The sequence below is a fragment of the Drosophila tropicalis genome, unplaced genomic scaffold (genome assembly GCF_018151085.1).
Source record: "Drosophila tropicalis isolate 14030-0801.00 unplaced genomic scaffold, ASM1815108v1 contig_593, whole genome shotgun sequence".
Lineage (NCBI taxonomy): Eukaryota > Metazoa > Arthropoda > Insecta > Diptera > Drosophilidae > Drosophila > Drosophila tropicalis.
In genome coordinates this window covers 19,297,931-19,323,366 of record NW_027173070.1, presented here as the reverse complement: position 1 = coordinate 19,323,366, position 25,436 = coordinate 19,297,931, and the positions used below count along the sequence as shown (strand labels likewise).

Here is a 25,436-nt window from a genome sequence, read left to right as displayed (position 1 = left end):
ACAATTAGTTACCAAGCACCAATGTCCAATAATTCACTTCCGCACTTGAATCAAAGATTTCCTGTGATCCTTGTTTTAACCAACCCGCTTAAATTTTCTTTACTGACTTCACACTTTAGTGTTCAACTAACAACTAAATTTCCGAATTGCTGAATGCCCTGTTACCTGTTAGCCATCATTAATGAGTTGTTGTTATCTTGAAAAGGCCAAAACCAAAAACAAAAAAAAAAAAACATGAAATGTAAATGCGGCGACCTAATCTAGAAATTCGAGTGGATTGGCGCACAGATTTGGATTTGGATTTTGGAACATACTCCGTTGACATCTTGTCAAGCTATTTGACATAATCTTTAAAACACTTCCGCTTTCCCCACTGAAAAGACACAATTATGTATGTTTTTTTTATTTTATAGAGATTTATTTGTTAAATTTTCTGTCTCGTATGCGTTTTTGTCTTCCAAGTATGGTTTTGTGGTTTCTCGTAGGTATAAAAAAATAAAACAATAATAAAACGTTGAAAACAAATTGTACTGTCCTAGATACGTTATTGTGTATGCCAAAAACGAAAATGAGGAAATTGGAAAATCAGTAAAAGCAAAGTTTATTCAATTGCTTGGTTGGTTGTTTGGTTTCGATTTCTTTTGATGTGGCATCTAAACACTCAGATCGAAAAATCGAAAAAAATTTACAATTTTAAATTATAAATGAATATAAAACTTCCTTTTAAATTTTTTCTCGCAAGAATGGTTGGTTGGTTAAAGGTTACAAATATAGTTTCTCTGGTGACTTCCGCCGCTAATAGGCGAAGAGGGGCCCACAGATGCTTAAAACTGGCTAAACTAAATTTACGTTTTCCTCCGGTTGTGTGTTTGTCGTTTAAAAACTAACATTTTAAGTGTACTTCTGTGTATTTGTGTGTTGAAATGAAGTTGTTTTGCATCCCCTCGTGATTGTGGTGCTGTGGTTTTTACTGTTTCTGTTATATTTTGTTTCTTCTTCTGTTTCTTTTCTTTGGGGGGTTACCCGTTTTGTCATCTACTTTTTGTCGGCACCCGCATTGGATTGTGAGGAGTATGAATATTGAGACCAATAATGATTGGAGGCATTACTATCATTATTACTGCCAGTGCCAGCACCTGAAGTGATGCTACCACCGCTTGCATTATTGGCCGCTCCTCCGCCAGCTCCTTGCTGTTGTTGCTATAAAAAAGAAAAAGCATCGTTATTTAGTTATATGTTTTCGATTGTAAAAAATGCAAATGAATTTTACCTGCCACCAGGACATCCACTGTTGTTGTTGTTGTGGATCGGCATTTTGCCAGGCTTGCTGGTTGCCATAACCTTTTAATTAAGAAAATTCAATTAATCCAACTAATTTATCTTATATACAATTACTCTTAGTATTACCTTGCATTTGATTATATCCCCAATAGGGTTGCTGGCCTGCGGTCTGTTGTTGTTGGTATTGTTGTGGCTGTTGCTGTTGCTGCCAGACGCCCGCTTGTTGTTGATGTTGTGGCGTTTGTTGTTGCTGGTGCTGGGCATATGTGCTCCATTTGCCACTAAGCGAAGACTGCTAGAGATACTTTTAGGTTAAAACAAAAAATCCTCTTTGAAATTTTGATATTTTTCTCACCTTGCCACCTGAAGTTGATCCGCTTGACTGCTGTTGCTGCTGCTGCTTGTATTGTTGATCGTAGCCGCCACCGCCAGCAGATTGGGCTGCATTGTTGCCGTATTTGGGCAGGTTTTGGGCAGCTGACCGCTCATAGCCACCGCGACTATCTTCTTTGATGTCGCGGTGGCCAGGCCGAAAATCCCGTTGTTGATGCTGGCCTCCACCTCCAGAGCGATAGCTACTTTGGCTGTTGCCCCGATTTCGATCGTTACTGCTGCCGCCTCCCATACGGTTGTTGCGATCATTGCCACGGTCTCGATCACGGTAGTCACGAGAGCTGCCATAACCACGGTCATCATAGCCACTTCGACGATTGTTTTGCATCCAATTTTGTTGGCCACCACTTCCTCCACCGCCACCGCCGTTGCCACCATAGTTACGGTTACGGTTATCATAACCACGACCGCCACCACCGCCGCCGCCACCTCCATAACCACGGTCGTCATAGCCGCTTCGTCGATTATTTTGCATCCAATTTTGCTGACCGCCGCCACCACCACCACCGCCGCTGCCACCACCATAGCCGCGATTGCGATTGTCATAGCCACGACCGCCGCCGCCACCGCCACCTCCACTATTGCTGGAGTAGCCACCGCCGCCGCGTCTGGAATCGTTCCAACGACTGTCATGCCGTTGTCCACCGCCTCCGCCGCCGCCACCTCCTCCATAATCGCGTCGTCGGTCATCACCATAGCGATTATTGCGATTACGATCATCACGACGATAGTTATCGCGACCTCCACGAGATCGCTTATCACGTGATCGGTCCGCATCGATGGCCCTCTTGCCCTTCTCATTGTACTTCTTGACCTCGGCCTTGGCCTCGTCGCCAGTTAGCTCCGTATAGTTTATGTCATCAAACCAGCCAAACTCCAAAGATGGTAAGGTGAAGTTGGCTGAAAAAAGAGTACAATTGTAATCATCAATATGGGTTTATGAATTGGTACTTAAGTGAAAAATTACATATTATTACAATATTTTTTTTTTTTTGTTTTCATATATAGAGTAAAAGGAGGGGAGGATGAGGATGTTGGATGGATTATTGAGCGTAATCAAGTGAATCTAGGCAAATCATTTTTGAGATTTCAAGAAATCGATATAATTGGGTTAGTAAGTTTTTACTATTGAAGAGTTGTTACGATTATGTAGTTAAAGGAAAATATTGGAAGGTATTCCACGTAGTTTTCATAAATATACATAATTAAGCTCAATTTTCTTTGGTTTTGGGTGAAACGGGATTCGATTTCTTTTTGGTGTTACGATTTGATCATAGAGATACAATATTTATCGATGGGCTCATAATGAAAATCATAAAACTTTAAATAAGTGCAAAAAAAACCATAATGATATAAACATTAGTTGAAAGATATATCTTACAATTACGTTACAATTGGTTACAAACTAATATACATTACATTACAACAAATTGTTTTGGCATAGTTTTCAGTTTTTTTTTTCTTTTTCTTTCTTTTTTCTTTAATTTTTTTTTTAACACATTTTGTAAATTGCCTTCTTAATATAAAATAGATACAAAAACAGTATATTGTTTTTCATTTATCATTTCAATGTCAATTCGTTGTTGTTGGTGGTGGACAATATTTACCTCGCAAATTATTAATTGTTGATTCTTTAACTGTAAAAGCATTTCCCTTTTCCTCTTTATCGGCGATGCGACGTTTCAATTCATCTTCGCTGGGTATGCAAACAACTGCAATGCGCTTGAAGTCGCTAAAACCCTTCATTTTACGTCGCTGGGCCGAGGCATAGGCATTTGTCTACAATAGGAATACAGTTGGATCGGTTGGATAGGTTGATTTTGATTGATGTTGTTGTTGGTGGTGGTTTTGTAGTCCTTGTTGTATAGTTGTTTGTAGCCACAGAAACACATTTGGGTGATAATAAACGTCGACGACGTCGAGTGCTTAAGCGACGAGTGACAAGCCCCGATTTTCGTCGATCATCGTTTCATTACTTACATTCTAAGACATACCTGAATTGTTATACCTCTCTTTAAATTGAACAAATTCACGCCCATAGGCGCAGCCGCACAGCTCCACCAGGGAGTTGGCATTACTTTCTTGGTTTCTAACAACAATCGACTTAAAGTTATAAAAAATATACATAAGAAAATATATGATGTTCGCTAGAGTTTTGTGGTTTCTTGTGATTAAGGTTGTTGCTGGTCGTAGAGTTGTGGGGGCAGCAGAAGCATCATCAGGCATTAGCTCTCTGTGTAGATACATCATACATACATATTTATATATATTTGATTTTTATAGATCAGATTCAGTGAGATAGAGAGATAGTAGGTAGGTAGGTAGTAGAGAGGTACACTAATATATAATTTTTGTAGACGAACGTTAACGTATTCGTTCATTACTTACAAATGGCCTCCTTGCCGCACGCTCCATTCTCCATCCAATTTTCATTGTGTATCCATTATCTTCTTTATTATTCATCTTAACCCCATTAAATCCCTGTTTTTGCCCCCCTCTATTTAAGACTTAAGCTAACGCAAATACTTACACACACACGCACTTAACACAAACTAATTATCAGATTGACTTAGTAATCTATAACATACCTGATTTTAATATTCAAACGTTGGTACTCCCCACCCATCACCCTCTTCTCTTACGGTGGAGAGCACTTGGGAGCAACAATTATTCAAAATACATAGTCAAAAATGTACAAATCAAGACGAAAAAAAAGAAAAAACAAAAAAAATCACCATAAAAACAACGAGCATCGAAATGAAAAGCGAAAAATGTGTGCCTTTCTTTGCCTTGGTCCACAATGTTCGCAATATCATTATCAATGCTCTTTCTCAAATACTCTTGTTGCTTTTGGGTTTCCTTGGATTTTCTTTTTTTCTTTTGGTTTGTTGTATGTATGTGTTATGTGTTTTGGTAATTTCTGTTCTTGATTTCTGTGTTTCTGGACTTTTCTGTTTGTTTGGTTTGTAGATATGTTGTTGCATGTTTTACCTGATCAAGTATGAAATTACGACGCCGTTTCATGGCGATATCTTCCAGGCCTCCTAGACTGTTTAAGCAAATCTCGTACACCTTATCCCAACGTCCCTTATGCACCGTTTTTCGCGAAGCACCATCAATCTAGGTGATAAACAAAAAATTATTGGATAATTATGTTTTGATTAAATCAGATCAAATTTAAAAGGCAATTTAGTTTAAATTTTATTCGTTCAAAGACAATTTATTTCTAATATTAATTGCCGTTTTTGTGTCGCCACCTTTCTTTTTCTTGTATACTCACCGTCATCTTGGCTATGATGGAATCAGGTCCAATGACTTCATATCGCTTGGCGGGATTTTCAGACACATGCTTTTGGGTCCAGTGTGTTTTTCCCGAACCAGGCAGACCAACTAAGAGAATTACTTCGCATTCCTTGCGTGATTCAGCGCGCTGTGGACCGAGAATACGTTCCTCGACGGCCACAAGGCCAATTAAGACATAGTCTGGGAGGAGAGCAACAGTTTCTCTTGGTACAGGAACAACATCTTCGTACTCGTCTTCAGCTGAATGATCCTCTGCTGGTTTTTCGCTTTTATTTTGTACTGATTTCTCATCAGATTCGGTCTTAGGACGTTTGTTCGGCGAAGGGCCATCATCATCTTCTTCTTCATCTTTCGGCTTGTCGTTTTCTTCTGATGATTTTTCCTCGGCAGACGTTTCCTTTGCAGATTCACCATTGCCATTAGCAACAGCCTCAGCGTTATCTTCAGGCTCGACGGATGCTTCAGCTAAGCGAAAGAAAGGAAAAAAAAAAAAACATAATTTCATATTTAGTACAACGAAAACATTGGAAATATTTTGAGTTTCTATACTAACCAGCTTTATCGTCTTTTTCTTCAACAGCTGACTCAGTGTCCCCTTGCTCTTCTTTAGATTCGGCTTCTTCTTCCTTCTTCTCAGCCTTGTCGCCAACATCTTCTTCCTTTTTATCTGCAGTGTCCTCTTCAGTCTTGCCGTCATCTTCCTTTTTCTCGACCAGTTCATCATCATCGGCTGTGGCCTCATCCAGGACCTTCCACTTCTCACCGCCATCGTCTTCCTCTTTATCCTCCTCTTTACGTTGTCGGCGACGTTTGCGGGTTGGCCGCTCGGCATTTACAAGCAGTTCCTCAGCATTTTCAAAATTCACCGCGTATTCATAGCCTTTGGTAAGTATGTGCGGATAAAGGGCATCTTCCTCCCCCAATATGCTTTTTTCAAATTCAAAAGCAACACCAAGATCTTCGCCATTCAGGGTATACTTAATCGTGCATGGTTCACTATCCAAGTCTAGATAGCATCCAATGACATCGTCTAATTGGTAGGGCTTGCCGTAATCTGTGAATTCGCTCTGGTTGGCCTTGCGTCCACTTTCGCAATAGCCAAAGGAATGTTCTGCCTCGCCCAGAAGCAATGTTGACTGTGGCTTAGAAAAGCCCACGCGGAAACCACGCACATGCGATTCATCTCGGAAATGATGCGAATTCTCGGGAACAGACTCCTCGGACAAACGCACCTCAAAACAAACTTTTCCTTGGCGGACACCATAATTGGCGCGAGCTCCTGACCAAATTAACGAGTAAATTTCCGAATTCAGCGGCTTGGCCGAAGCAAATGAGGTCGAATCAATACGAAGATGCAAATCTGAATCGACTGTAAAATAAATGATGTAAATTACATATTTTTTTTCTTCTAACGTTAGTTGCGGTAGCTTGACGAGACTGTACCCAGAGGATTATTTAAATGATTATTGTAAATGTTCTACTTACACCAACTTAATCCAACTTTGTTCTCATCAATGGTGGGCTCATCTTCGGGCACCGTACGCTCCTCGGGAGGTGGTTTGACATCACGTTTACTGTCGCCACCACTGCGGCGTTTCGCTGATCGTGAACTGCTGCGAGAACGTGAACGACTATGCGAGCGCTTTCGACGTTCCTTCTCTTTCTCCTCCTGTTCAACTTCTTTTTCTTTGTCCTCGGTATCTGAATGCTTAGCATTAATAGCATTTCCTTCATCATCAACATCCATTTTCTGGCCATCACCATTTGCTTGGTTCTCCTCTTCATTTTTTTCGACCTCATCTTCTTGATCTGCAACTTTGGTAAATTTATCCTGTTGCTCCTGGTCCGCTTCTTCGTCCTCTGCTTCTTCGTCATCCTGGTCGGACTTTGCCTCTTCCTCTGTTGCTTTTACAGCAACTTCAGGCTGTGGATCTTGTTCAATTTCATAGTCATGCGACTCAGTTTCCATTGCCTCCGGGTGTGCCTCTTCTTCTTCTTCTTCTTCGCTATCTGCTGCAGCCTCTGACTCAACTTCTGTTGTTTGCTGCTTTTCCGGCTCTGTATCTGGTGCCGTCTGTTCTTCCTCAGCTAGGGTCTCCAATTCGGGCTCAGCGGCGACTGGAGCTACAGCAACTGGAGAAGGAGAACGGGACATGGAACGAGTGCGACGCTGACGACGGCTTGGCGTGCCTGGAGCGCCATCTGGTGACGAAAAAATTTGTTATTGCTAATTCAACTAATTTTTATTATAGCCATCAAAAAAAACATCATCTTTATTTATGAATTGAAATTAGCGGTAAATTTGTTTTAAGTTGTAAACGTATGTACCACTATACCAAAACCGTATATGAAAATTATTCGATTGCGTTATAGAACGAAGGACGACATAAAGTGCCTCCCACTTTTATTTTCGCTTAGGACTTCTGATGCAAAAATGAAAAATTTTAACAGAAAAAAAAATTACACGCTAAACGGTGAAACACTCACACATACATACATACACCACCACTGATGAATATTACGCGGCAAGCCGCACATACACACACACAGCATGGCTACTTGCACGATGCATACACACACAAACTGAATGGCAATGCTTACCCTCACCGGTTGTTCCCGTAGCGCCATCCACATGTGCCCGTAAACGTTCGATTAGCACTGCTTTAACTCCTTTCGTATCCAACCCACGCGCTTGCAGTTCGTTTCGAAGGTCTACTACCTTCATCTTCTCCAACTTGGCCACATCCATTTTTCCGCTTCAATTTTGGATTGGCGGCACTCACACACGCGCGCTTATTCACTCACACTGATGCACAGTTTTACACCGAAATGGCAGAAGATGCGAAAAAAAAACTTGGCGCAGAAAAATTGTGCAATTTTGATATTGCGCGCACTTTCTGCCCGTGCTACGTTTCAAATTATCTCCCAAGATGATGCGGTGATTAAGATTTTTATGCGCTTTTTTCCGCACAAAACGTCTTCTTTATTTTTTCACCTAACCTACGCGCTGGGGATGGAAATGCATCGATGAAACACGGCTTATCGATGTATCAATTAGAGCTGGCAAACTATCGATGGTACTATCGATGTATCGAATATTTACGTTTCTGCGCCACCATCGATATTTTTAATCCACTATCGTGGAAGTGTTAAAAAATTTGTTGGATTACTATTTAATCCTGTATAATAACCTTTATTATTTAGTGAATCTTTCGTTGCTATTGGAGGTGGTTTTGGAATGGACAAGTTTCTGATTGACAGTAACAAGGGTGATTATTATATTTTATTTTATTCTTAGAAACGTGAAACTAATTTTATATGTACATACATATGTATAGATGGCGGCATCTGCAATGTGGAAGCTGAAAATACGGTGGCCAAAAAACCATAATATATATATTTATAATAAGTATGAAAATACATTTGCAATGAAGCAATATAAAATGTTATTTTTACCAAAGTACTATCATTTTTGTTTCCCTTCATATATACATTATAAAATGAACAATTTTTAATTTTTGAATTCAAATGAAAATAAAAGACCGCAAATATTTCGATAGTATCGATATATCGAATTTTTTCACTCAAAACATCGAAAATATCGAATGGGCCCACCATCGATAGTTTGCCAGCTCTAGTATCAATGTTTTTGCACGATTGTGGGACAAAAAACAGTATTTGACTATCGATTGTAATACTATCGATATTTTTCCCAGTCTTTATCAATATATTCATTAACAGAGCTCACAATTAGCTGCGATAAGTTAACAGTGCTGTTATACAGTTTCTGTCTGCCTTTAAAAATAACGTTGAGTCATCAAGTCTGACATGACTCCGTGGCGCAACGGTAGCGCGTCTGACTCCAGATCAGAAGGTTGCGTGTTCAAATCACGTCGGGGTCAACGATTGGGATTCGGAAAGAAGAACAAATTTTGTTGTATGAACCCTTTTAAAATCGTTTTTTTTTGGATAGCTAGATAAAAAAAATAAAGTAAGCATTCTTTTTCTACTGTCTATGAAAATATTGCAGCCCTTTTCATTCAAATTATTTAGATGCAAAAAGATGGTAAAAAAGATTATCTCATTGACCCCGACGTGATTTGAACACGCAACCTTCTGATCTGGAGTCAGACGCGCTACCGTTGCGCCACGGAGTCACATGGAGTGATCACGTTCGAAGTAGTGTGCATTAATTGTGTGTACCAAAAATGCACAAATTTAATTATAAATTTTTGACTAAGGATAATAAATTTCATATTGATTAAAACACCAAAATATTTTGTTCAACAATAGTTAAATACATAATTTATTGTATAATTTATAAGCAGCTTGGGACTTACTACAAGCAAACAACATTTTACATATATAATGAACAATACAGATACATATTGGATTATATTTAATGAGTATATGTATGTATATGTATGTATATTGTATATTCGACAAAGTATAGTTACGAATTGTATCTAACATTAAATTGTAAATTCCCTAAACGGTTTGCGTTTGACACTTGCGTTGTCTCATTAGTTGTTCCCTTATGATATAAATTTCAGCTCTAAAGAAAAACCATAATATTGCAGAGATAAAAATTGAAATAAATAAAATCTACCCAACACCGAAAAATCTACAAATTTTCAACAAAAAAGGAACTAACTAAAGAAAAAAAAAAAGAGAGAGACAATAAAGCTAAAGAAACAATAAAATAAACTTATCATTGGACCCTGTGTTCGTTGCGTTCCGTGTTTTATATTCTCAATCTCCATCGTTTCGGTTTATTGTATGCGCCTCCAAAAATAAAGTTCAGTTTTCTAATTCCATTCCCTTTTCTATTTGCTATTGACTAAGTTCAGGAATTCCTCCCTGGTCTTAGGATCGTCCCGGAAAACGCCCAACATGGTCGAGGTAACGGTTTTGCTATTGATCTTCTGCACACCACGCATCACCATGCACATGTGACTGAAAGGGAGATTTTATATACATATATGATCATAAATCGGAAGATTACAAATAATTTACAAATACTACTTACACGCCCTCAACAACAACAGCCACACCAGCTGGCTGGACTGCCTGAGTTACTGCGACGGCAATTTGTTTCGTTAGACGTTCCTGAACTTGCAAACGACGCGAAAATATTTCCACAATACTGTAACAATTAAACAATAAAAAATTATTAAAAACTAAAACCATAGGATTGTTGTTGCGTAGAGGCTTACCGTGCCAGCTTGCTGAGGCCAAGAATCTTATTGCAGGGCAAATAGCCGATGGATACTTTACCATAGAATGGCACTAAATGATGTTCGCACATGGAAAACATTTCAATGTCCTTGACAACAACCATTTCATCGTGATCCTCATCGAACACGGCGCCATTAAGAACATCTAAAGAATGTAAATAAAAATGTTAATCGAAAAATAAAAAAAAAGGTTTCTCAACTTGACCCCGACGTGATTTGAACACGCAACCTTCTGATCTGGAGTCAGACGCGCTACCGTTGCGCCACGGAGTCATGTGAGCGTAGCTTGCCTTATGCTTTACAACAATCAATGGGCCCCCCTTTGGCACAATTTGATTCTAATCGTGTAACATGTTTGTGATTTATTTGCTGTTGCATTTTCATTCAGTGTTAAATGTTTAAGTTTAAGTTCAAGTTACTTTTGCGCACTCTCGAATGCGGAGTGGGCGAAGGAGTTGAGTGGGTCGTGCATTCGCCACTTGTTGGCCCATTCTTAGGTATAGAGCTTGAACTTTCTCTCTCATTTTGGCACACAGTTTCCTAATCTCTTGCTATCCCCAACCCCCTCCCCAAAAAAAAGCTCATATATGTATGTATGTGGTACATATGTATTCTCTTAATGCTAGATTGAATCAAAAAATCAGCAAAGTCATGCTACTAGGGAGATGTGGTGGATGTAGATGGAGTTTTTTTTCTTTTAAGTCGTAAACACTTTAGGCAGGCCGAAGGCTATTAACTTTCGTTTATTTTTGCCTAACGTTGTGTCAATTTACATATATGTATGTATGTATGTATGTACGTATATATAGCTATAACCTGATTTTAAAAATTAAAGAACCGGTCCAGCGTGGCATACGTAGAACTACAATCAATAAACGTGCAAATGTAGAATTGTATAAATATTTGCAAAATAATTGTATCTCCAAAGCCATTTAACCAGTATTGAAATACAAAACAAATGATGGAATTCAAATCACGATAGGAAAAATGTTCCCAAAATTAACAGAAGAAATAACGGTATTTCTCCAACTAGCACTTGCAACGCAATTAGACTAATGCACGTCAAAGATAAAGGTGAAGTACCCCCAAGACTCATGGGAAATCACTCACTTAGCGGACTGTTCGAAAATGGAAACTAGTTTAAGAGTCACACATTTGGAAGCCCCCTCTGCCAAAATGGGATGACGCACCAACGCATGATTGAATGCCTTGCCATTGTTCAATATCACTTACCCTCGAGACTCTGATCATAGCCCTTGGTAAAGTACAGCATTGCCTTGGCAGCACGCTCTGGTGTCTTGATTAGTCCTTGACGATCAGGATTCTCGCCCAATCCACCTAATAGCAGACGATAGGAACGGGCCATATCGGGCAGCAAAGCCTCACGTGTGGGTGGCTTATGGTCCAGCTCCAAATCATGATGAAAAGTGCATTTTTCATGGCCTGGAAACAAAAAACAAAAATATATGTATGAACAAAAAATCAAACATACACAAAATCTAAAGATGTACAATCGATGATGATAAGGCAGAGCGACTAAAAGTGATTTTGTTGACCCTATTGAACTTTTTGAACCTATGTTGCTTATCAACCAAAGAGTTTTGTTTTGTTTTCGCTTGGCGCCCATCCAGAGATGTCTGATGGCTAAGTCTACATATGTGGAATGGCTAATGGCGAACGGCATCTTCCACTAGCCTCTGTTCCAACACTACTGCTACCTGGAGTAGTTGATGTACGTGGGGTCATTGGTGTTTGCGGTTGTGTACCATCATTATCAATAACGCTATTGGCATTGTTGCTCCCATTGGTCGTCTTCAGTATCAAGCGTGGACGTGTGGGTGGAGTTATGGCAGTGGCAGTGGCCACGACTTCATCAGTGGGTGATGTTGCCACTGGTGGGGCTGCTCCAGCCTCCGATGTGCTACTTGTTGAACAAATGCTATTGTTGCGTCCACGAGAAAGGATATGAGCTTGCGGGAAATTGGTATCATCAATGGCATCATTCAGTTCGCTTGCACTCATCTCGGATAGTTGGCGTGTAAAACTCATTTTAAGTTGAGAAAATTCCCAAAGCAAGAACAAAATTCTCAGAACGAAAAAATAAACAAAAAAAGTTGCTGCTTGCGATGTGATTTTGTGTTTCTAATTTTTTCTTTTAATTTTCGCTATGGCTCGAGGTGCTGGCACTTGGAAATGTTTGGCTCTACTGAATGACTCTTCAAGGTATACTACACATTTATATAGTAATAAGCTCTGAGTACTTGACCCAACCGGAATTTTGTAGGTAAAGTAATCGCTTACATTTGCCTTACTGTGTTCACAAAGCTCAGCTTCAAAAATTTCAGTATTGACAAATCTTGATAAGACTTCTAAGCAAGCAAGATTTTCTCGTGCCGAAATTGAGCTAGTGACATTTTCATCCGATTCATCGGTTCAGAAAACAGATAATTATTGATTTTTTTTCTTCTTAAATGGAGTGCTCATACCATTTCCAACTGGGTACATTTTTTCCTCCCTCCTATGGGGGCAGTGTTAAAGAGAGAGAAAGAGAGAGCTTTTATGAATGCTCTCAAACTATGTCTGTGTATATGTGACTTTAAAACTTGTTGCTTGTATTTGTGTTGAGTAGGTGGTGGGCGTTGGGTGAAGGCGGGGCAGTTGGCGCCAACTCGAAATGGCCAAGGTTAGTGATTTAGTTCTTCAGTCTCGGCTTTTTGTTTTTGTTTCTTCTTAGCCAGCTTTGAGTGCGGCGTCAAATTGCTGTACCAATCAAGTAGCTCGAAAATACCAACATTTCGAAACAAAATTCCAAAATTTAAACAACATCATCCTACTCCTTTTTCTCCTGCTCCTCCTCGTCGCCCCAAACTCATCACATCATGTCGCATCGAGTTCAAATGCGCTGCGATGATTATGATGTTATTGGAGCTGTCCCTCGTGATCTTTCGGTAATAAAAAATTTCCTTAAAGGAGATTGTGCTGTAAAGCGTCTTATAGACATTGAAGAGGAACTCCTACGGGAATGTGAAGCTCGAAATGAGGAATCTAGACCAAAGCCTGCAGCTCAGCCTCAGCCCAAGCAGAAAAGGAAATCAAATGGGAATGGCAAGGCCAATGGCAATGGAAAAGATGGCCAAAGGAAGAGCAAAGAAAGTACAATGGGCAATGAGCACCGTGATGAGGATGAAGAGGGATCAGGTGCCAACGATCCATGTAAAAGCCTAACGCCACCCGAAGACAAAATCCCCAACTATTGTGATCCTTGTGGGCATTTAAAGACATCTTTGGTTTTGGAAGAGGTAAAAAGCAATGGAATTTTTTCTTTTTTTCTTAATTATAGTCATCTCTTAATCTCTTCTTTTTGCAGCTAACAAAGCCGGCACTGACGAATCCGGCACTCAATAAACCAGCGTACTCCTTTTTCGATGAGGAGACCGTAATGGGCAGTGCGTTGCCCGTTAAATACCGTTTCCGTCGGACTGGCAATAAAAATGATTACGACAAACCAACGCATTTGATGTCCAATCCTACAGATAACACCAATGTGGTGGTGCTCACAAATTGCTGTGATCTTTTGGTCTGGCCCAGCCAGAGAGTACAACAAATGAATCGTATACCCGTGACCATGTTATCAGGATCTGGTGAGCTAACCGAATATATGCTAGAAGAGGAGACTGTCATGTAGTGAATTTCTGGGCAAACTACAGACCAAATAAAAAAGGAAACCCGTCAAAAAATAAAGAGAATAAAGGAAAGGCTAATAAAGGAAAGGGAAAACAAGAAATGGAACAGCTATTTCTATTGATTGGGAAGTCTTTTAAGAGAAGCGTCAATGGGTCGACAAACTTGTGGGATTTCTGAAACACCATCGCGCCATTTAAATCGACTTATTTATGCAGTAACAAAAGTCAATTTATGCCAACCCATGCAAATCTCTTTGAATTCTGTTCCTTCAAAATTAAGATCAGACTCTCCCTCCACTCTAGGTAGATTTAGACGGCACTCTAGTTTACATAAGCCAAACCCCAGGTGTAGATGACATCTGATCTATATGTAATATGCAGTAGTACTAGCTACAAAGTTGAATCACTTTACAATTAAATCATGGCAATTAAGTTATATCCATTAACATTCAATTCATTTTCCATAGGGCAGGTGTGTGATGCATTCTTTACGCATTACGGAATCAGTTTTCAATATACATACATCATTCTTTATTGACAGGAGTTTTTGAGAATTCCTGTAAATGTAACAATTATTAGGAATTATCTTGGTCTTGGACTCCCTCTCTCTTTCTCTGTCTTTTGCATCGGCTTATTATTGACCGCAATCGCTCAAATGTGAAGTACTACTACTACACTACTTACTGACAAAATAGAAGCAAAGAAAAAAATGAACAAATTGAAAACCGTTTTGGTTTGGTACTCGCAATTAAATTGCTTTGGTTTTAACCTTCAACAAAGTAGTTCAGTTCAGGCCATATACCGGATTAAGCCGAGGAGTTGGTTGGTGTTTTTTCGTTGATTTTTTCTTTTTTTTTTTTTTTTTGGGTTTCTTTATGTTTTAATGTTTAATGTGGCTCTCATTGAAGTACCACCATTTACCCTCCCTCTCCTTCACTTATCAGGGGTAAAGTGTGCAAAGCAAAGGCAAAACTTTCAATGTCAATGTCAATAAATCGAAAACCAAATCCAAATCTGAATCCCCTTCGGTCTTCGTCCCTCTCTCTCTCTCTCTCTCTCTCTGTATCTTAATCTTTAACTTGTTGCTTTTTTTTTTTTGTCTCTATGTGGTTAAGAATTTTTTACATTGACAGAAATTCGAGAGTTTTGAAATTCATAAATGGAAATATTCTTTGTGGTTTATGTGTTATATGCGTATTGCATAGATCGATAGATTGAATAACAAAGAATTTATGATGAAATGTCAAGAACAGATTTCATTCGATCATACCAAGACTCAATGTTGGATCAGTCATAAGTCAGAAAGACTAATTGTTACTCAGTTATACAATTTGCCCCTGAATAATCTCCTTTGGGTTTCTTCTTTTTATATGTATGTACATATGTATCACCGATCTGTTTTTATAGCCTTGCGATAGGAAAAGGAATATATATGGGCCTCCTACTATATTAGCCAACTAATCCGAATGCTACATACTGAACGAAAACCAATATGACTAGGACTACTACTAAGCTCTAATAAAATAGAACTTAGAGGAAACACAAAAAGAAAAAAAAAACGTAATAAATTAACTAATTTCCGTTTTGTCAAGACTTTTAGAGTCATGTTCAATAATTTACGAGTTCTAGCAGATTTTCCACTTTTGTCACTATAACAAATTTTAAAACCTTTTAAACTGCGTAGCTTAAACATTTCTGAAAAGGACACGAAATTGCTGTCAAGTTTTAGAAACTCCAATTTCATTATGAAATTAATCTGCTTGAACTTGGGTAGTTAACATCACTTTGTGCACTTTGATTTGTTTTCAGGAAGACAGAATCGTATCTCTTCCTTACTTACCACTTCCGTTGCTGCTGTTAGTATTGCCCATGTTAAGCATTTCCAGTTTTAATTGTTGACTATTTTTGGACATTACGGCAGTAGAAGTTGTTGTACTGGTCGCTGCAGCAGCCGGAGTGATCGTGGCAGCGGCATCAATATCCACCACTGAAGCTCCATCGGTGGCCACATCGCCATTTTGAGTGTTTTGTTCGTTGACTTGAGGTTTCATTTTCTTAGTTCTTTCGAAGGATTCCTTTTGATTAATAATAATTGAATTTGGCTTTCTAGCTTAGTATGATCACAATGCACTTGGGGATGATTAAGTGATTTATTTATTTAGTTCCTTAATTGAAAACGTGAGATATTCGTTTTTTTTTTTTATTATTATTTTTTATTTATCCGTCTCCGAATTCGATTTGCTTTACTTTCCTAAGCATCTACCCGACTAAACGGCCGAGATTTAGTTGTAACCTTTTTATTATGAAAAATCGAAAGTTCTTTTTTCTTTGCATTGTTGTTGTTGCTGTTGTTTTTGCGAGCGTGAGAGATACAATTCAAACTCAACTCGCGGTTAATTGTATTTAGATACTGTTTTTTTTTGCGTTTTGCGCTCTCTGAGTATGGAGTGTGCGAGACTGTGAAATGGCCGTGGTTATTAGTTTCGGTTTGCAAAGCTCAGTTCGCTGGCCGAAAAGCTCCTCTCCGGCACAAGTTATTTGGTGGGCAGGTTGAAACGTCACGAGGATGTCAATGTCAGGAAATTTTTTGTTTTCCTTCTCTCCTTTTTTTTTTTTGGCTGGCTGGTTTATTACAAACAAAATAATTAAGCAAACAGTGCCTTAAATCAATTCGACAGAAAAATGCACAACAAATTGTTAATTTTATGTTAATGATAACCCAGCTGACGCCAATAACGGAGCCACATTAACGAGTCATTGCCAATTATTGGACAGAAGCGCATTCAGTTGATAACGTTTTTGTTTTTATATTTCCAGGTTAAGCAATGCATGAAATTTGATTTGTTTGGTCGCCACGGTTCAATGTTTCAGTGGCCACAAGCCCCTGATAAATTTTGGAAAACAAAAATTCATATTGAGCATTCGAATTGGTTTATTAACTGTAACGGAGTTCTCAAATATAGTAGAAATATTTATATGCTGATTGATATTTAATCAGTTTGTTTACGCAGTCATCTTATTAACTTGATTTTAATTCGATTAAGAACCAAAATTGATTCAATAACTCGAATCGTGCTAAAATATTGTTAATAATCAAGCAGTTAATAAATTAAATGAATTTTGATGATTTCGATTAAAAAAAGAAATTTATAACGGATCTACTGTAATGCTAATTAATTAATACATCAGTAATTAATCAGTGCTAATGAATAACTCATTGTGAAAGGGTTTTCTGATTTCTGCCATAATCAAGATCAGAAAAGATCTGGACCTCCTCATATCTGTACTTACATACTAATCAAAACTTAATTGACGTTGATTAAAAATGTATTTTTAAATCATTTCGGGGCGAATCATTAAATCTGATAAAAAAAACCTACATACATATATATTTACATTATCTTAGGTAAATGCAGCCAAATAATATCTTTTACATTTGGAACATTTAATTTGGCTTGAATGCTAGACGTTAAGAGATTGGGGCAAGAGTACAAAAACATGGGGTGTTGAGATTAGTTTCCGGTAAGCTTAATCTTGATATGATTGACTATTGCACAACTGCCAATGTATAAATGCCTTACATAAATGATTTACATGAATGTTTGCAAAAAGAATTCCATTTCATTTAATTGCATTATGTCGTTTGTTTGCTGTAGTTGGAGAGAAATACAAATACAGATGCAAAGCCACAGATATAATTCTGGTTACGCTTGCGCCCTTTCGCCTTCGCTTCCACTGCCTTGAGCAGCAAAAACGTCGTTAGTCATGACGGCGGGCGAACAAAATTATAAATAATATTAATTAACCGTTAATTAGACATTTAACTTTTACGTTATTCTGTTGTGTTTAAATGGCATTCAATGTCATTTGTTGGTGTATTTTATTATGCCCGGAAGGAAGGAAAACCCTAATTGAGGGTTCCCTTCCCTCATCGGCAAACTCTCTCTCTCTTTCTCTCTTTGCTGCCCCTCTCCCCACCCCCATCATCCCGTTACAATTCCTGAACTTCACCGCCCACGCCCTCTTTGCCCTGGGCCTGTCTTTCCAGTTTTTCGTGCTCCATCGTCTCCAGCTGGGCCAGAGTGAGCAATGAAATGCCCAATTGATCCTCACGTGTAAACGGCTGAGCCATACGTCGCAACCAGCGCCTGGCTAATTGCACAGCCTCCTCAGTGCTTAGATTACAGAAACTATCAACCAAATGCTCTTGTATCCATTTGGGCAAACGTGAACGCTTGTCCTGACGCGAAAAGCGCTTATCCGCAAATATCATAATGCCATAATCCGTTTTGCCTCGCAACGCCCGTCCAACACATTGGGCTGCATGACGCATGGCATCAAAAGTTAGAAAATCATTTTCACGTATTTGAAACTGATCACGCAGATAGTCTAAGCGGGCCTTGAGAATGCGCGACTGCGTATAGACATAGGGGATGCCGAACATGAGCACCGCGCGACCATAATGATGATCGAAATCCACACCTTCGGAGACCTTGCCACGCGCCACAGCCAACAGTACTGCACCGCGACCACAATCGCAGGCCTAGAAACAAATGAAAACGAGAGATTCGTGTCAAGTACGATCATGCCGGGCAGAAGCCATAGCAGTGGCCGCCGTCGTCTCACCTTAACATAGTTCATCAGAGCATAGCTGGTCTCGGCATTGTCCTGTGTCTCAATGAAAAGCAGCTTATATCTCAGCAGAGTGTCAACGATTCCCTGGTCATACCAAGAGGCCACCACTGACTCTAGATACAGATAGGATGTGAAAAAGCAAACAATACCATCGGGCACGGTTTTCGCCACTTCCACCAGCAACTGTCCATAATTTCGGATAACGGCAGTATCCTCCCGTGTCTCGAATTTCGATGAAATTGCCACCTGGTCATTACCCTTTGATACAATCTAAAACGAAAGCCAAGTTGACAAACTATATAGATATAAAACTCCTTTTGAATCTCTCACCATGGGCAGCAAACAAGGACGTGCCAGAGTCATTGTAAAGCTACTCATTACCACCGGATCAAAATCTAAGATCTTTGGATACATATCCATTGGTGATAGTGTGCCCGATGTTATGACGACTGTTTGGAAACGTGAAAATACAGGAGCCATCGCTATGGACGAATCCATGCAACTGAAATACAGTATCGGATTGGATACAGTTGGAGTTTTGTCATCAAAGGGCTCGATTATAATAGTGAAGCCCTTCGTATACGTTGAAACTAATGTGGCAAAATGTGTAATCTAATAAAGGAAATAATAAGATATTAGATACGAAAAAAAGGAGACATCTAATTTATCTAAACCAACCAGAGTTAGGGCACCGAATTCAGTCAGATCAGTAATTTCTAGAGTGCGCAACAAGCTGGACAAGCGTTCCGCACAGAAACGTAATGGTTTGCGTTCTATGCATATTTTTGAAGATATATCCTTTAGAAAACCTGCCGATGACTCTTGCACTACATGATGGACACGTAAACGTGTTTTAATATATTCAATAAAACGACGCAGGAAACTGAGAAAGTGATCAGCATTGCGTATGTTGCCGGGAACAACTTCAGTAAGCACATCATTGGGTAGTACTGGATTGGCTAGTATCATATCCGTATCCCGCTGTACAGTAGCATCTTTAAGGCCCTGAACCATCCTCTGATACTCTTCGTTAAGGCGATTTGTGTCTTCTTCGCGTATCCTGCAAAATGATTAAACAAATTAGTTAAGTGATGTCTCCTACTAATAAAAGTGTTACTTACTCTTGAACTAATTTAGTTAACTGATTTAGGGCATTTGTGCTTCGCTCTACAGTGCGTCTATTAATTTTAACACTCATAGAGTCGATGCATACATTGTCTATGTTGTGAGCCTCATCAAATACCACACAAGATTCGCGGCTCATTTCCTTTGACACAACCTGCGCTATCTTTGGATCCAGTAAATAGTGATAACTATATACCACAATATGTGCATGTGCAATCTAATAAGAAAGATTTTGTTTCAGTATTAAATTGCAATATATACGTATTTATTACAACTCACTGCATGTCGGGCCATAAAATAGGGACACCAATTTCGTGATCTACCAAATTCCTTCATATCATCAATACTGTAAATGCCCACTGGCAGCGCAGCTTCTTTGCCTTCCAAACTGAAGCCTTCAAAGTATTGGCCTAGAAGAATAAGAAGCAAACAATTTTAAAATATGTTTAACCAATCGTTAAAAGAACCATACAAATTGGGGTTTCGGCATCCATTTCATGCCTATCGCGTATATAACTTGCTGTCAGACCATAACATTTGCCATCCACAGCCTTTCCCTCACGCTCCTTGCTAACCTCAGGATGTATGCACATGTTTTTGCGGGAACTCAGAACTAGACCGGTCATGGCAGGTGGAGTATCAGAGTGTCGATCATAGTACACCATCAGATTTTGTAACTCGGCTATAACCTTTTCAATTTCGGGCACTGTGCGGGAGCAATAAATCAATTTTCTAACTGTCTCCGGATGCTCAATCATATAGGCGACAATCAAAGAGAGCAGGGTGGCTGTTTTGCCAGTTCCTGAAGGCATCTCAAGTAGACAATGTCCCTTGGCGTCCAGACTTCGCTTCAATTCCAGCATATACGCATATTGTTCAGGATAGATGTATTCGTACGGAAAGTACACAAGCAAACCATCTACACTGAGCCTGATGGAATTGAAATAAAGATTAGTTGGAAAGATATATTTACATTTACAAAAGCTTACTTCATTTTTCTTATTCAAATTACTCCCAAAAATTGAGATATGGGAGAAGCACCGGCTAAACGCGGTAATTTGTTTTGGTTTAATTAGAGATGGTAGTCTTTTGTATCGCATCGTTAGTTTATCTAGAGACGCGCAAATGTACAATTAAATTTCATAAATATATGTAATGATTCACTTAAGCTGGCGCAGTTTTTAAGAAGCAATAATCAAGATTTAGGTTATTGGTAAATTGAAAAATTACCCTAATTCGCTTCAATTTACAACATGTATAATATTTTTTTCTGGACTTTTTGTTTAGTAATACCGTATAAATACTTTGACAGTCATCGATAAATGCCACATATTGCATTAGCTAATAATAATAAAATCCTGGTGGCTTTGGTATTATTTAGCCCATTTTAGCGAATCAATTCATTGTCGAGAACAGGAAAACTTTCAAACGATTTAAAAATAATGGCTTTCCGCATCCCATTTGGCAAAAAACACGCTGAAATAGCGACGTCCTTGTAAGTTGTCTGATTTGTGGCAGAAGATAACTATCTGGGCATCATCAGAATATTATTTGCCCCTTTCTTACATATTGCATAATCAAGGTTTTTATACTGATCGCTAACTTCTTTCACCTTATAGCATTCGCTCTGGTGCTGGCTTCGGAGGAGCTGCAGGTCTGGGTCTGCTGTACTACACAGATTGGAAACTCATCCTTCAGTATGTACCCATCTATGGCTCCAAGTTCGACAAGAGCGATTAAACATGTGAAAAAGTTTTCAACTAGTTCCATATGTTTATATATAAAATAAAGGAAACTTAATACGTTAACCGAAGAGTAAGGGTTCGATGATTTTGTTTCTTTCAAAGGTATTGTTTATTATCGACAATAGTATATTACAAATAACTTTAATCTTAACAAAAGTTAGTTTTCAGTTTTCCTCTTGTAAATTATAAGGAAGCTCAGACTTGATATCTGGATATTTTTTCGTTCAATTTCATTAGCTAACTATAAAAGTACATAAAAGATACTTTTTGTACTTTTGATTAAAAATCGTATAAAAAATTAAGTAAATTTGCGCGAGATTTTCATATTCGGAAATAAGTTCTTTTTGAAAGGGAGATTGCAAAATTCATGTAATACATACATTTTTGGAAGTTTGAAAGTCGAAATCGTTTAGCAAGTAACTTAAAATTCTATGAGAATGGAAATCTCAATACTCTGACATTAGTTTTAAATATCCGGTTCCACAAAGGAAGCGGGAAATAAACCAGTTTTATGTGTCCGCGCATGGGTGCCCTTATACCAGCCATTTTTCTGCTTTCTCTGCACATAAATAATATCGCCGACATGTAGCTCCAGCTCGATGTCGGAATTATTAGGCGGATAGGGCACAATGCATCGAAAACGGCTGCAACAGAATTAACCATATAGTAATTGAACATTGGGGACTGGAATCCAATAACAATATACAAACCTTTCTCTCGTGCCATATGCTGACTTAGTAGTGGCACTCGCCTTAATAGCTGCCTCTGTTATAACATTGTTAGTACCACAGAGGACATGACCTGCATCTAGACTCTGTGATTTGCGATGGGTAGGCGCCAATATCATATTGGCATGCAACTGGGTTGTCTGTGTCTGCGATTGAGCCTGCACATAAACAATTGGAGAACTTCCTGATGTCGACGAAGTCGCTGGTGGTGCCAAAGCGGTACTGCCATTGTCGTACATACTACGAAAAGTGTTTGCATCCAAGGATTGGCGAGCACTGAAGAATAAAATTGGAAGAGGTTTAATCAAAAAGGAAAAAGATGCATTTTTATGGTAGACCCTGAGACTAACCAAAGTAATTGAGGACGTTCCTTGTTACTTTTAATGCGTTGAGAGCCATAAGAGATTGGCATTTGCTTGGATGGAGGTGCTGCATTTGGGGCTGGAGTTGGGGCTGCTGATGTTTCATTCAGCTGTAGTTGACTGGGACATGATCCAGATCTGTAAAAAACATATTAGTAGTAAACATTCATAACTTGCCTAAATTAAACGTACCTAACATGAACTGGATGCAAAGAAGTTGCTAGGTTGGTAGATTGACTGGTCTTGGAATTTGTATCCTCCTTGGCCGCTTGATGCAGTGGTGCTCCTGGCGATTTAGAGCGTGTCTTCATGTGGGTAAGGCGTCGCATAAGTCCCACTGCTCCACTACTACTAGATGAATCCTGTTTGCTATCAGATTTACGGCTAAACAGCGCTTCCACTGGTTTGGTCCAAACCGAGCAGCTTGTCGATGAGGTTGACGGCTGCTGCTGGCGCGGTGGCAAGTCCGGGGGATGTATGGGCAATATGTTATTAAGTCTTACATCCTGGGCGACTGTCGGCGGTGGGTTCTGTTTGGCATCTGTGATTTGAGGCACGAATTTCCATTGATGCATTAACTGTTGCTGGTCACGTGTTCTAAGGGGAGTTAAATAATTGCCTGGAAACACTCCTGATATATCCAGCCAGTTCTTGCCCTTAAACCATCCGTCCACACAACGCTCGGTCACAATGTAGACACAACCCTTTTTCAGTTCTAGCTCATCGTTCTGTCGTGGCTTGTACGGGAAGAGAGCCAAGTAGCCCCACGGTAGGCTTGGCGGCACTACCTGCTGTTGGACGTGGGTCTTGAGAACACGAGTGGGAGGAGATGTCACTGTGGCGGTGGCGACTTCTAGGCGACTCAGTTCATTTGGTAAGGAAAGAATCTCTGCCGAATGACGATTACTTTGTAGCAGACTCAGTGGAGCTCCATTTCCCAGAAGGGCATTTAAAGAATGCCGCTTTTCCTTGGCTCCTTTATCTCTAAAACGCACCGATCCCGAACCAGAGGCCATGACATGTTGAGGTGTATTGGGCAACGTAGGCTGATGATTGGGACTGCAATTTTTCGAGCTCGCTGTGGAGCTAGAAGTGCTGCTTATTGGAGTGCCATTGGATGAACCCGAACTAGATTCGGTATTGCTGCTAACCACTGTCGGATCAATTAGTGGAACTGGCGGCAGAGCTCGCTGAGGCTGCTGCTGATGGCACGATGTTGGCATGGTTAGACTTTCCAACAGTTTTTTGGCTGCAGCATTTAGTTCCACAAATGCTATTGGAAATATTCCAATTGTCTGCCCAATTCTTCCTTCAGCCCAATTGTGATCCACACGCCGCAACACATGGATGACCGTGGACTTTTTAAACTCCAAGCAACCTTCCTCATCATTGGGGCCCATCTTAAAATCATACATGGCTATGCATTGCGGCATGGCCAAAGGAACTGCCACTTTAACATAGTTAATGGGAAATGTTCCCTCCTGTCCATTGGCCTGGCCAACAAACCAGTTGTTATCGATCCGTTGCTTAAGCAAGATCAAGTCTCCTTTCCTGAATTTTAAGTCATTAGTCTCGTTTGAGATGTAATCGAACAGAGCATAGGCATGGGGTAGCAGGAAACGGCGTGGCTTGTGACGCGACGGCTGGGAATGTTGTGATGATGCAGTTGATGTGGCTCCGGACTGCGGGTGTGAGACATTGCTAAATGGCAGTGAAGGTGCAGCTGTGGACGGGGCAATGGATTTAGCTGGAGTCGTTTCAGCCGGCTGTAGCTTTTCTAGCGGAGTTTTATTGGTATCTTCGCTTCTATGATCGATTTTACCACCAGCTGCATTCTGTTTCATCCCTGCAAAAATTTGAAAAAAAAAAAGAAATATAAAATCATTAGGTAATTAGAACAACTCAGCAAAGTCTAGTCCAAATGTATTTCTATTTGAATACATTTGTATATTTCTACATTTTTCTTGTATTGTGTGGGTTGCATGTACTTAGGTATCCGAACACACAACTAACACAATACAAACTCAGTCAGGGCCGGTTTAAAAATATAATGGTCGTCGGTCACTCCACTTTATAACTTTATGCAAAATCTCTATAACCGATATGATGTCTCACCTTCCAAAATTCTCATAAGCAAAACATTTGGAGGCAGCTCATCAATTCTAACCGATACCAGAATGCGGCATTCCGGACATCGTAACTTGTTCTGGCTGGCGACAATGTCCTGCAATAAAGAAAGAAAACGAAATTCAAATTTAGTTGCGGAAAGACTAGATGGTGGAAGGGGAAGTAAGGGATTGGGAACTTACCAGTAAGCACTTGCGGCAAAAGGTATGCTGACATGGTAACACTCTTGATGTGCAATCCAAGCGTTCGAAACAAACGGAGCACTCTAGCAGGTCATTTAATGTGTGCTCATCCATTTCTTAATTTATGCTTGAGAAAATAGCAACTATCTCAAACTCAAGGATGGTCACAATTTGAATTTCGTGCGAGCAACATTCCAAAACCTCACACACACCCATACACTTTGCAAGACACAGTGAGAGAGAGAGATAGAAAAGCACTCACACCAAGAAACCAACGAGAAGCTTAAAAATTGCAACTTAACAATGTGAAATGAAATCGAATTTACTTTGAACTTTTGCTTTCTAATTATTAAACATTCACATTATTGTTAAATTTAATTAAATAAATCACAAAATTAAATTAAATTTATTAAGAAACGCAGCCGCAGCTCGTGGCATACACACGCACACGGATATAAAACCAGATTCAGTTTGATGCTTGAATACTGAAACACTGCTGGTCATCTATTTATAGGCACCTAATGCACATTTCGCTTAGTGAATGTAAAATAAACAGTAACTATGTTGGAAAAATAAAGTAGGAACTCTGTTTGTTTCTTTTATTATAAAAGTGAACCTAGTGGAGTTTCCTTAGT

The 25,436-nt window shown here is 39.4% G+C and overlaps 6 protein-coding genes, 2 long non-coding RNA genes and 3 other non-coding genes across 17 annotated transcripts; 4 read left to right on the top strand and 7 right to left on the bottom strand.

Moving 5' to 3' along the window:
- Positions 1 to 577: 577 nt before the first annotated feature.
- LOC137575746 (heterogeneous nuclear ribonucleoprotein U) lies at positions 578 to 8,002 on the bottom strand. Of its 4 annotated transcripts, none has more exons than XM_068288395.1 (10): positions 7,585 to 8,002; positions 6,463 to 7,179; positions 5,531 to 6,346; positions 4,955 to 5,442; positions 4,666 to 4,794; positions 3,282 to 3,453; positions 1,637 to 2,574; positions 1,408 to 1,576; positions 1,271 to 1,341; positions 578 to 1,200 (listed from the first exon to the last, which is right to left on the bottom strand). In XM_068288395.1, the coding sequence occupies exons 1-10, from the start codon at positions 7,724 to 7,726 to the stop codon at positions 1,036 to 1,038; spliced, it is 3,807 nt and encodes a 1,268-aa protein (XP_068144496.1). In that variant the 5' UTR covers positions 7,727 to 8,002; the 3' UTR covers positions 578 to 1,035. The 4 variants fall into 4 exon arrangements, with proteins under 4 accessions (XP_068144496.1, XP_068144497.1, XP_068144493.1 ...); XM_068288396.1 differs by having other exon boundaries at positions 1,408 to 1,573; XM_068288392.1 differs by having other exon boundaries at positions 7,579 to 8,001.
- LOC137575747 (uncharacterized) lies at positions 3,460 to 4,658 on the bottom strand. The gene is made up of 3 exons (XR_011032224.1): positions 4,514 to 4,658; positions 4,263 to 4,327; positions 3,460 to 3,907 (listed from the first exon to the last, which is right to left on the bottom strand). It is a non-coding gene; the product is annotated as an uncharacterized lncRNA (long non-coding RNA).
- A 116-nt stretch (positions 8,003 to 8,118) lies between the features above and the next one.
- On the top strand, positions 8,119 to 8,440 carry LOC137578141 (uncharacterized). The gene is made up of 2 exons (XR_011032546.1): positions 8,119 to 8,246; positions 8,316 to 8,440. It is a non-coding gene; the product is annotated as an uncharacterized lncRNA (long non-coding RNA).
- A 367-nt stretch (positions 8,441 to 8,807) lies between these two features.
- On the top strand, positions 8,808 to 8,879 carry TRNAW-CCA (transfer RNA tryptophan (anticodon CCA)). Its single transcript has one exon. It is a non-coding gene; the product is annotated as a tRNA-Trp (tRNA).
- Positions 8,880 to 9,062: 183 nt separating this feature from the next.
- TRNAW-CCA (transfer RNA tryptophan (anticodon CCA)) lies at positions 9,063 to 9,134 on the bottom strand. Its single transcript has one exon. It is a non-coding gene; the product is annotated as a tRNA-Trp (tRNA).
- A 120-nt stretch (positions 9,135 to 9,254) lies between these two features.
- On the bottom strand, positions 9,255 to 16,149 carry Pu (GTP cyclohydrolase punch). 3 transcript variants are annotated; one of them, XM_068288764.1, is made up of 5 exons: positions 15,738 to 16,149; positions 11,448 to 11,657; positions 10,194 to 10,359; positions 10,007 to 10,123; positions 9,255 to 9,933 (listed from the first exon to the last, which is right to left on the bottom strand). In XM_068288764.1, exons 1-5 carry the CDS (start codon positions 15,946 to 15,948, stop codon positions 9,804 to 9,806), a joined length of 834 nt encoding a protein of 277 aa, XP_068144865.1. In that variant the 5' UTR covers positions 15,949 to 16,149; the 3' UTR covers positions 9,255 to 9,803. The 3 variants fall into 3 exon arrangements, with proteins under 3 accessions (XP_068144865.1, XP_068144863.1, XP_068144864.1); XM_068288762.1 differs by lacking the exon at positions 15,738 to 16,149 and adding an exon at positions 11,933 to 12,431; XM_068288763.1 differs by lacking the exon at positions 15,738 to 16,149 and adding an exon at positions 11,981 to 12,431.
- On the bottom strand, positions 10,416 to 10,487 carry TRNAW-CCA (transfer RNA tryptophan (anticodon CCA)). Its single transcript has one exon. It is a non-coding gene; the product is annotated as a tRNA-Trp (tRNA).
- LOC137577303 (uncharacterized) lies at positions 12,968 to 14,140 on the top strand. The gene is made up of 2 exons (XM_068290735.1): positions 12,968 to 13,513; positions 13,582 to 14,140. Exons 1-2 carry the CDS (start codon positions 13,094 to 13,096, stop codon positions 13,897 to 13,899), a joined length of 738 nt encoding a protein of 245 aa, XP_068146836.1. The 5' UTR covers positions 12,968 to 13,093; the 3' UTR covers positions 13,900 to 14,140.
- Positions 16,150 to 17,206: 1,057 nt separating the features above from the next.
- Positions 17,207 to 20,738, bottom strand: Xpd (general transcription and DNA repair factor IIH helicase subunit Xpd). The gene is made up of 8 exons (XM_068289087.1): positions 20,647 to 20,738; positions 20,130 to 20,587; positions 19,937 to 20,067; positions 19,654 to 19,874; positions 19,211 to 19,592; positions 18,863 to 19,144; positions 18,524 to 18,802; positions 17,207 to 18,440 (listed from the first exon to the last, which is right to left on the bottom strand). The coding sequence occupies exons 1-8, from the start codon at positions 20,649 to 20,651 to the stop codon at positions 17,889 to 17,891; spliced, it is 2,310 nt and encodes a 769-aa protein (XP_068145188.1). The 5' UTR covers positions 20,652 to 20,738; the 3' UTR covers positions 17,207 to 17,888.
- A 271-nt stretch (positions 20,739 to 21,009) lies between these two features.
- UQCR-6.4 (Ubiquinol-cytochrome c reductase 6.4 kDa subunit) lies at positions 21,010 to 21,578 on the top strand. Of its 2 annotated transcripts, XR_011032391.1 has the most exons (3): positions 21,010 to 21,152; positions 21,277 to 21,504; positions 21,564 to 21,578. XR_011032391.1 is itself a non-coding variant. In XM_068290685.1 (2 exons), exons 1-2 carry the CDS (start codon positions 21,100 to 21,102, stop codon positions 21,395 to 21,397), a joined length of 174 nt encoding a protein of 57 aa, XP_068146786.1. In that variant the 5' UTR covers positions 21,011 to 21,099; the 3' UTR covers positions 21,398 to 21,470. The 2 variants fall into 2 exon arrangements, 1 of the variants encoding a protein (XP_068146786.1); XM_068290685.1 differs by lacking the exon at positions 21,564 to 21,578 and having other exon boundaries at positions 21,011 to 21,152; positions 21,277 to 21,470.
- On the bottom strand, positions 21,485 to 25,251 carry POSH (Plenty of SH3s). Its single transcript, XM_068290684.1, has 6 exons — positions 24,802 to 25,251; positions 24,608 to 24,716; positions 22,685 to 24,338; positions 22,481 to 22,630; positions 22,113 to 22,406; positions 21,485 to 22,046 (listed from the first exon to the last, which is right to left on the bottom strand). The coding sequence occupies exons 1-6, from the start codon at positions 24,913 to 24,915 to the stop codon at positions 21,869 to 21,871; spliced, it is 2,499 nt and encodes an 832-aa protein (XP_068146785.1). The 5' UTR covers positions 24,916 to 25,251; the 3' UTR covers positions 21,485 to 21,868.
- Positions 25,252 to 25,436: the final 185 nt, after the last annotated feature.

Excerpts from the sequence above, each read along its gene's own strand:
- UQCR-6.4 (XM_068290685.1), top strand. The coding sequence starts at position 21,100 with ATGGCTTTCCGCATCCCATTTGGCAAAAAACACGCTGAAATAGCGACG. Across the intron at positions 21,153-21,276 it reads GCTGAAATAGCGACGTCCTT|CATTCGCTCTGGTGCTGGCT; the intron begins GTAAGTTGTCTG and ends TTCACCTTATAG.
- LOC137577303 (XM_068290735.1), top strand. The coding sequence starts at position 13,094 with ATGTCGCATCGAGTTCAAATGCGCTGCGATGATTATGATGTTATTGGA. Across the intron at positions 13,514-13,581 it reads CATCTTTGGTTTTGGAAGAG|CTAACAAAGCCGGCACTGAC; the intron begins GTAAAAAGCAAT and ends TTCTTTTTGCAG.
- POSH (XM_068290684.1), bottom strand. The coding sequence starts at position 24,915 with ATGGATGAGCACACATTAAATGACCTGCTAGAGTGCTCCGTTTGTTTC. Across the intron at positions 22,631-22,684 it reads TTGCATCCAGTTCATGTTAG|ATCTGGATCATGTCCCAGTC; the intron begins GTACGTTTAATT and ends TGTTTTTTACAG. Across the intron at positions 22,407-22,480 it reads GAACGTCCTCAATTACTTTG|TGCTCGCCAATCCTTGGATG; the intron begins GTTAGTCTCAGG and ends TTTATTCTTCAG.
- Xpd (XM_068289087.1), bottom strand. Across the intron at positions 19,593-19,653 it reads TTAACTAAATTAGTTCAAGA|GATACGCGAAGAAGACACAA; the intron begins GTAAGTAACACT and ends ATCATTTTGCAG. Across the intron at positions 19,145-19,210 it reads AATTCGGTGCCCTAACTCTG|ATTACACATTTTGCCACATT; the intron begins GTTGGTTTAGAT and ends TTCCTTTATTAG.
- LOC137575746 (XM_068288392.1), bottom strand. The coding sequence starts at position 7,726 with ATGGATGTGGCCAAGTTGGAGAAGATGAAGGTAGTAGACCTTCGAAAC. Across the intron at positions 5,443-5,530 it reads AGAAAAAGACGATAAAGCTG|CTGAAGCATCCGTCGAGCCT; the intron begins GTTAGTATAGAA and ends TCTTTCGCTTAG. Across the intron at positions 1,201-1,270 it reads AGTGGATGTCCTGGTGGCAG|CAACAACAGCAAGGAGCTGG; the intron begins GTAAAATTCATT and ends TCTTTTTTATAG.
- Pu (XM_068288762.1), bottom strand. The coding sequence starts at position 12,263 with ATGAGTTTTACACGCCAACTATCCGAGATGAGTGCAAGCGAACTGAAT. Across the intron at positions 10,124-10,193 it reads GGCCTCAGCAAGCTGGCACG|TATTGTGGAAATATTTTCGC; the intron begins GTAAGCCTCTAC and ends TAATTGTTACAG. Across the intron at positions 9,934-10,006 it reads GCTGTTGTTGTTGAGGGCGT|TCACATGTGCATGGTGATGC; the intron begins GTAAGTAGTATT and ends TCTCCCTTTCAG.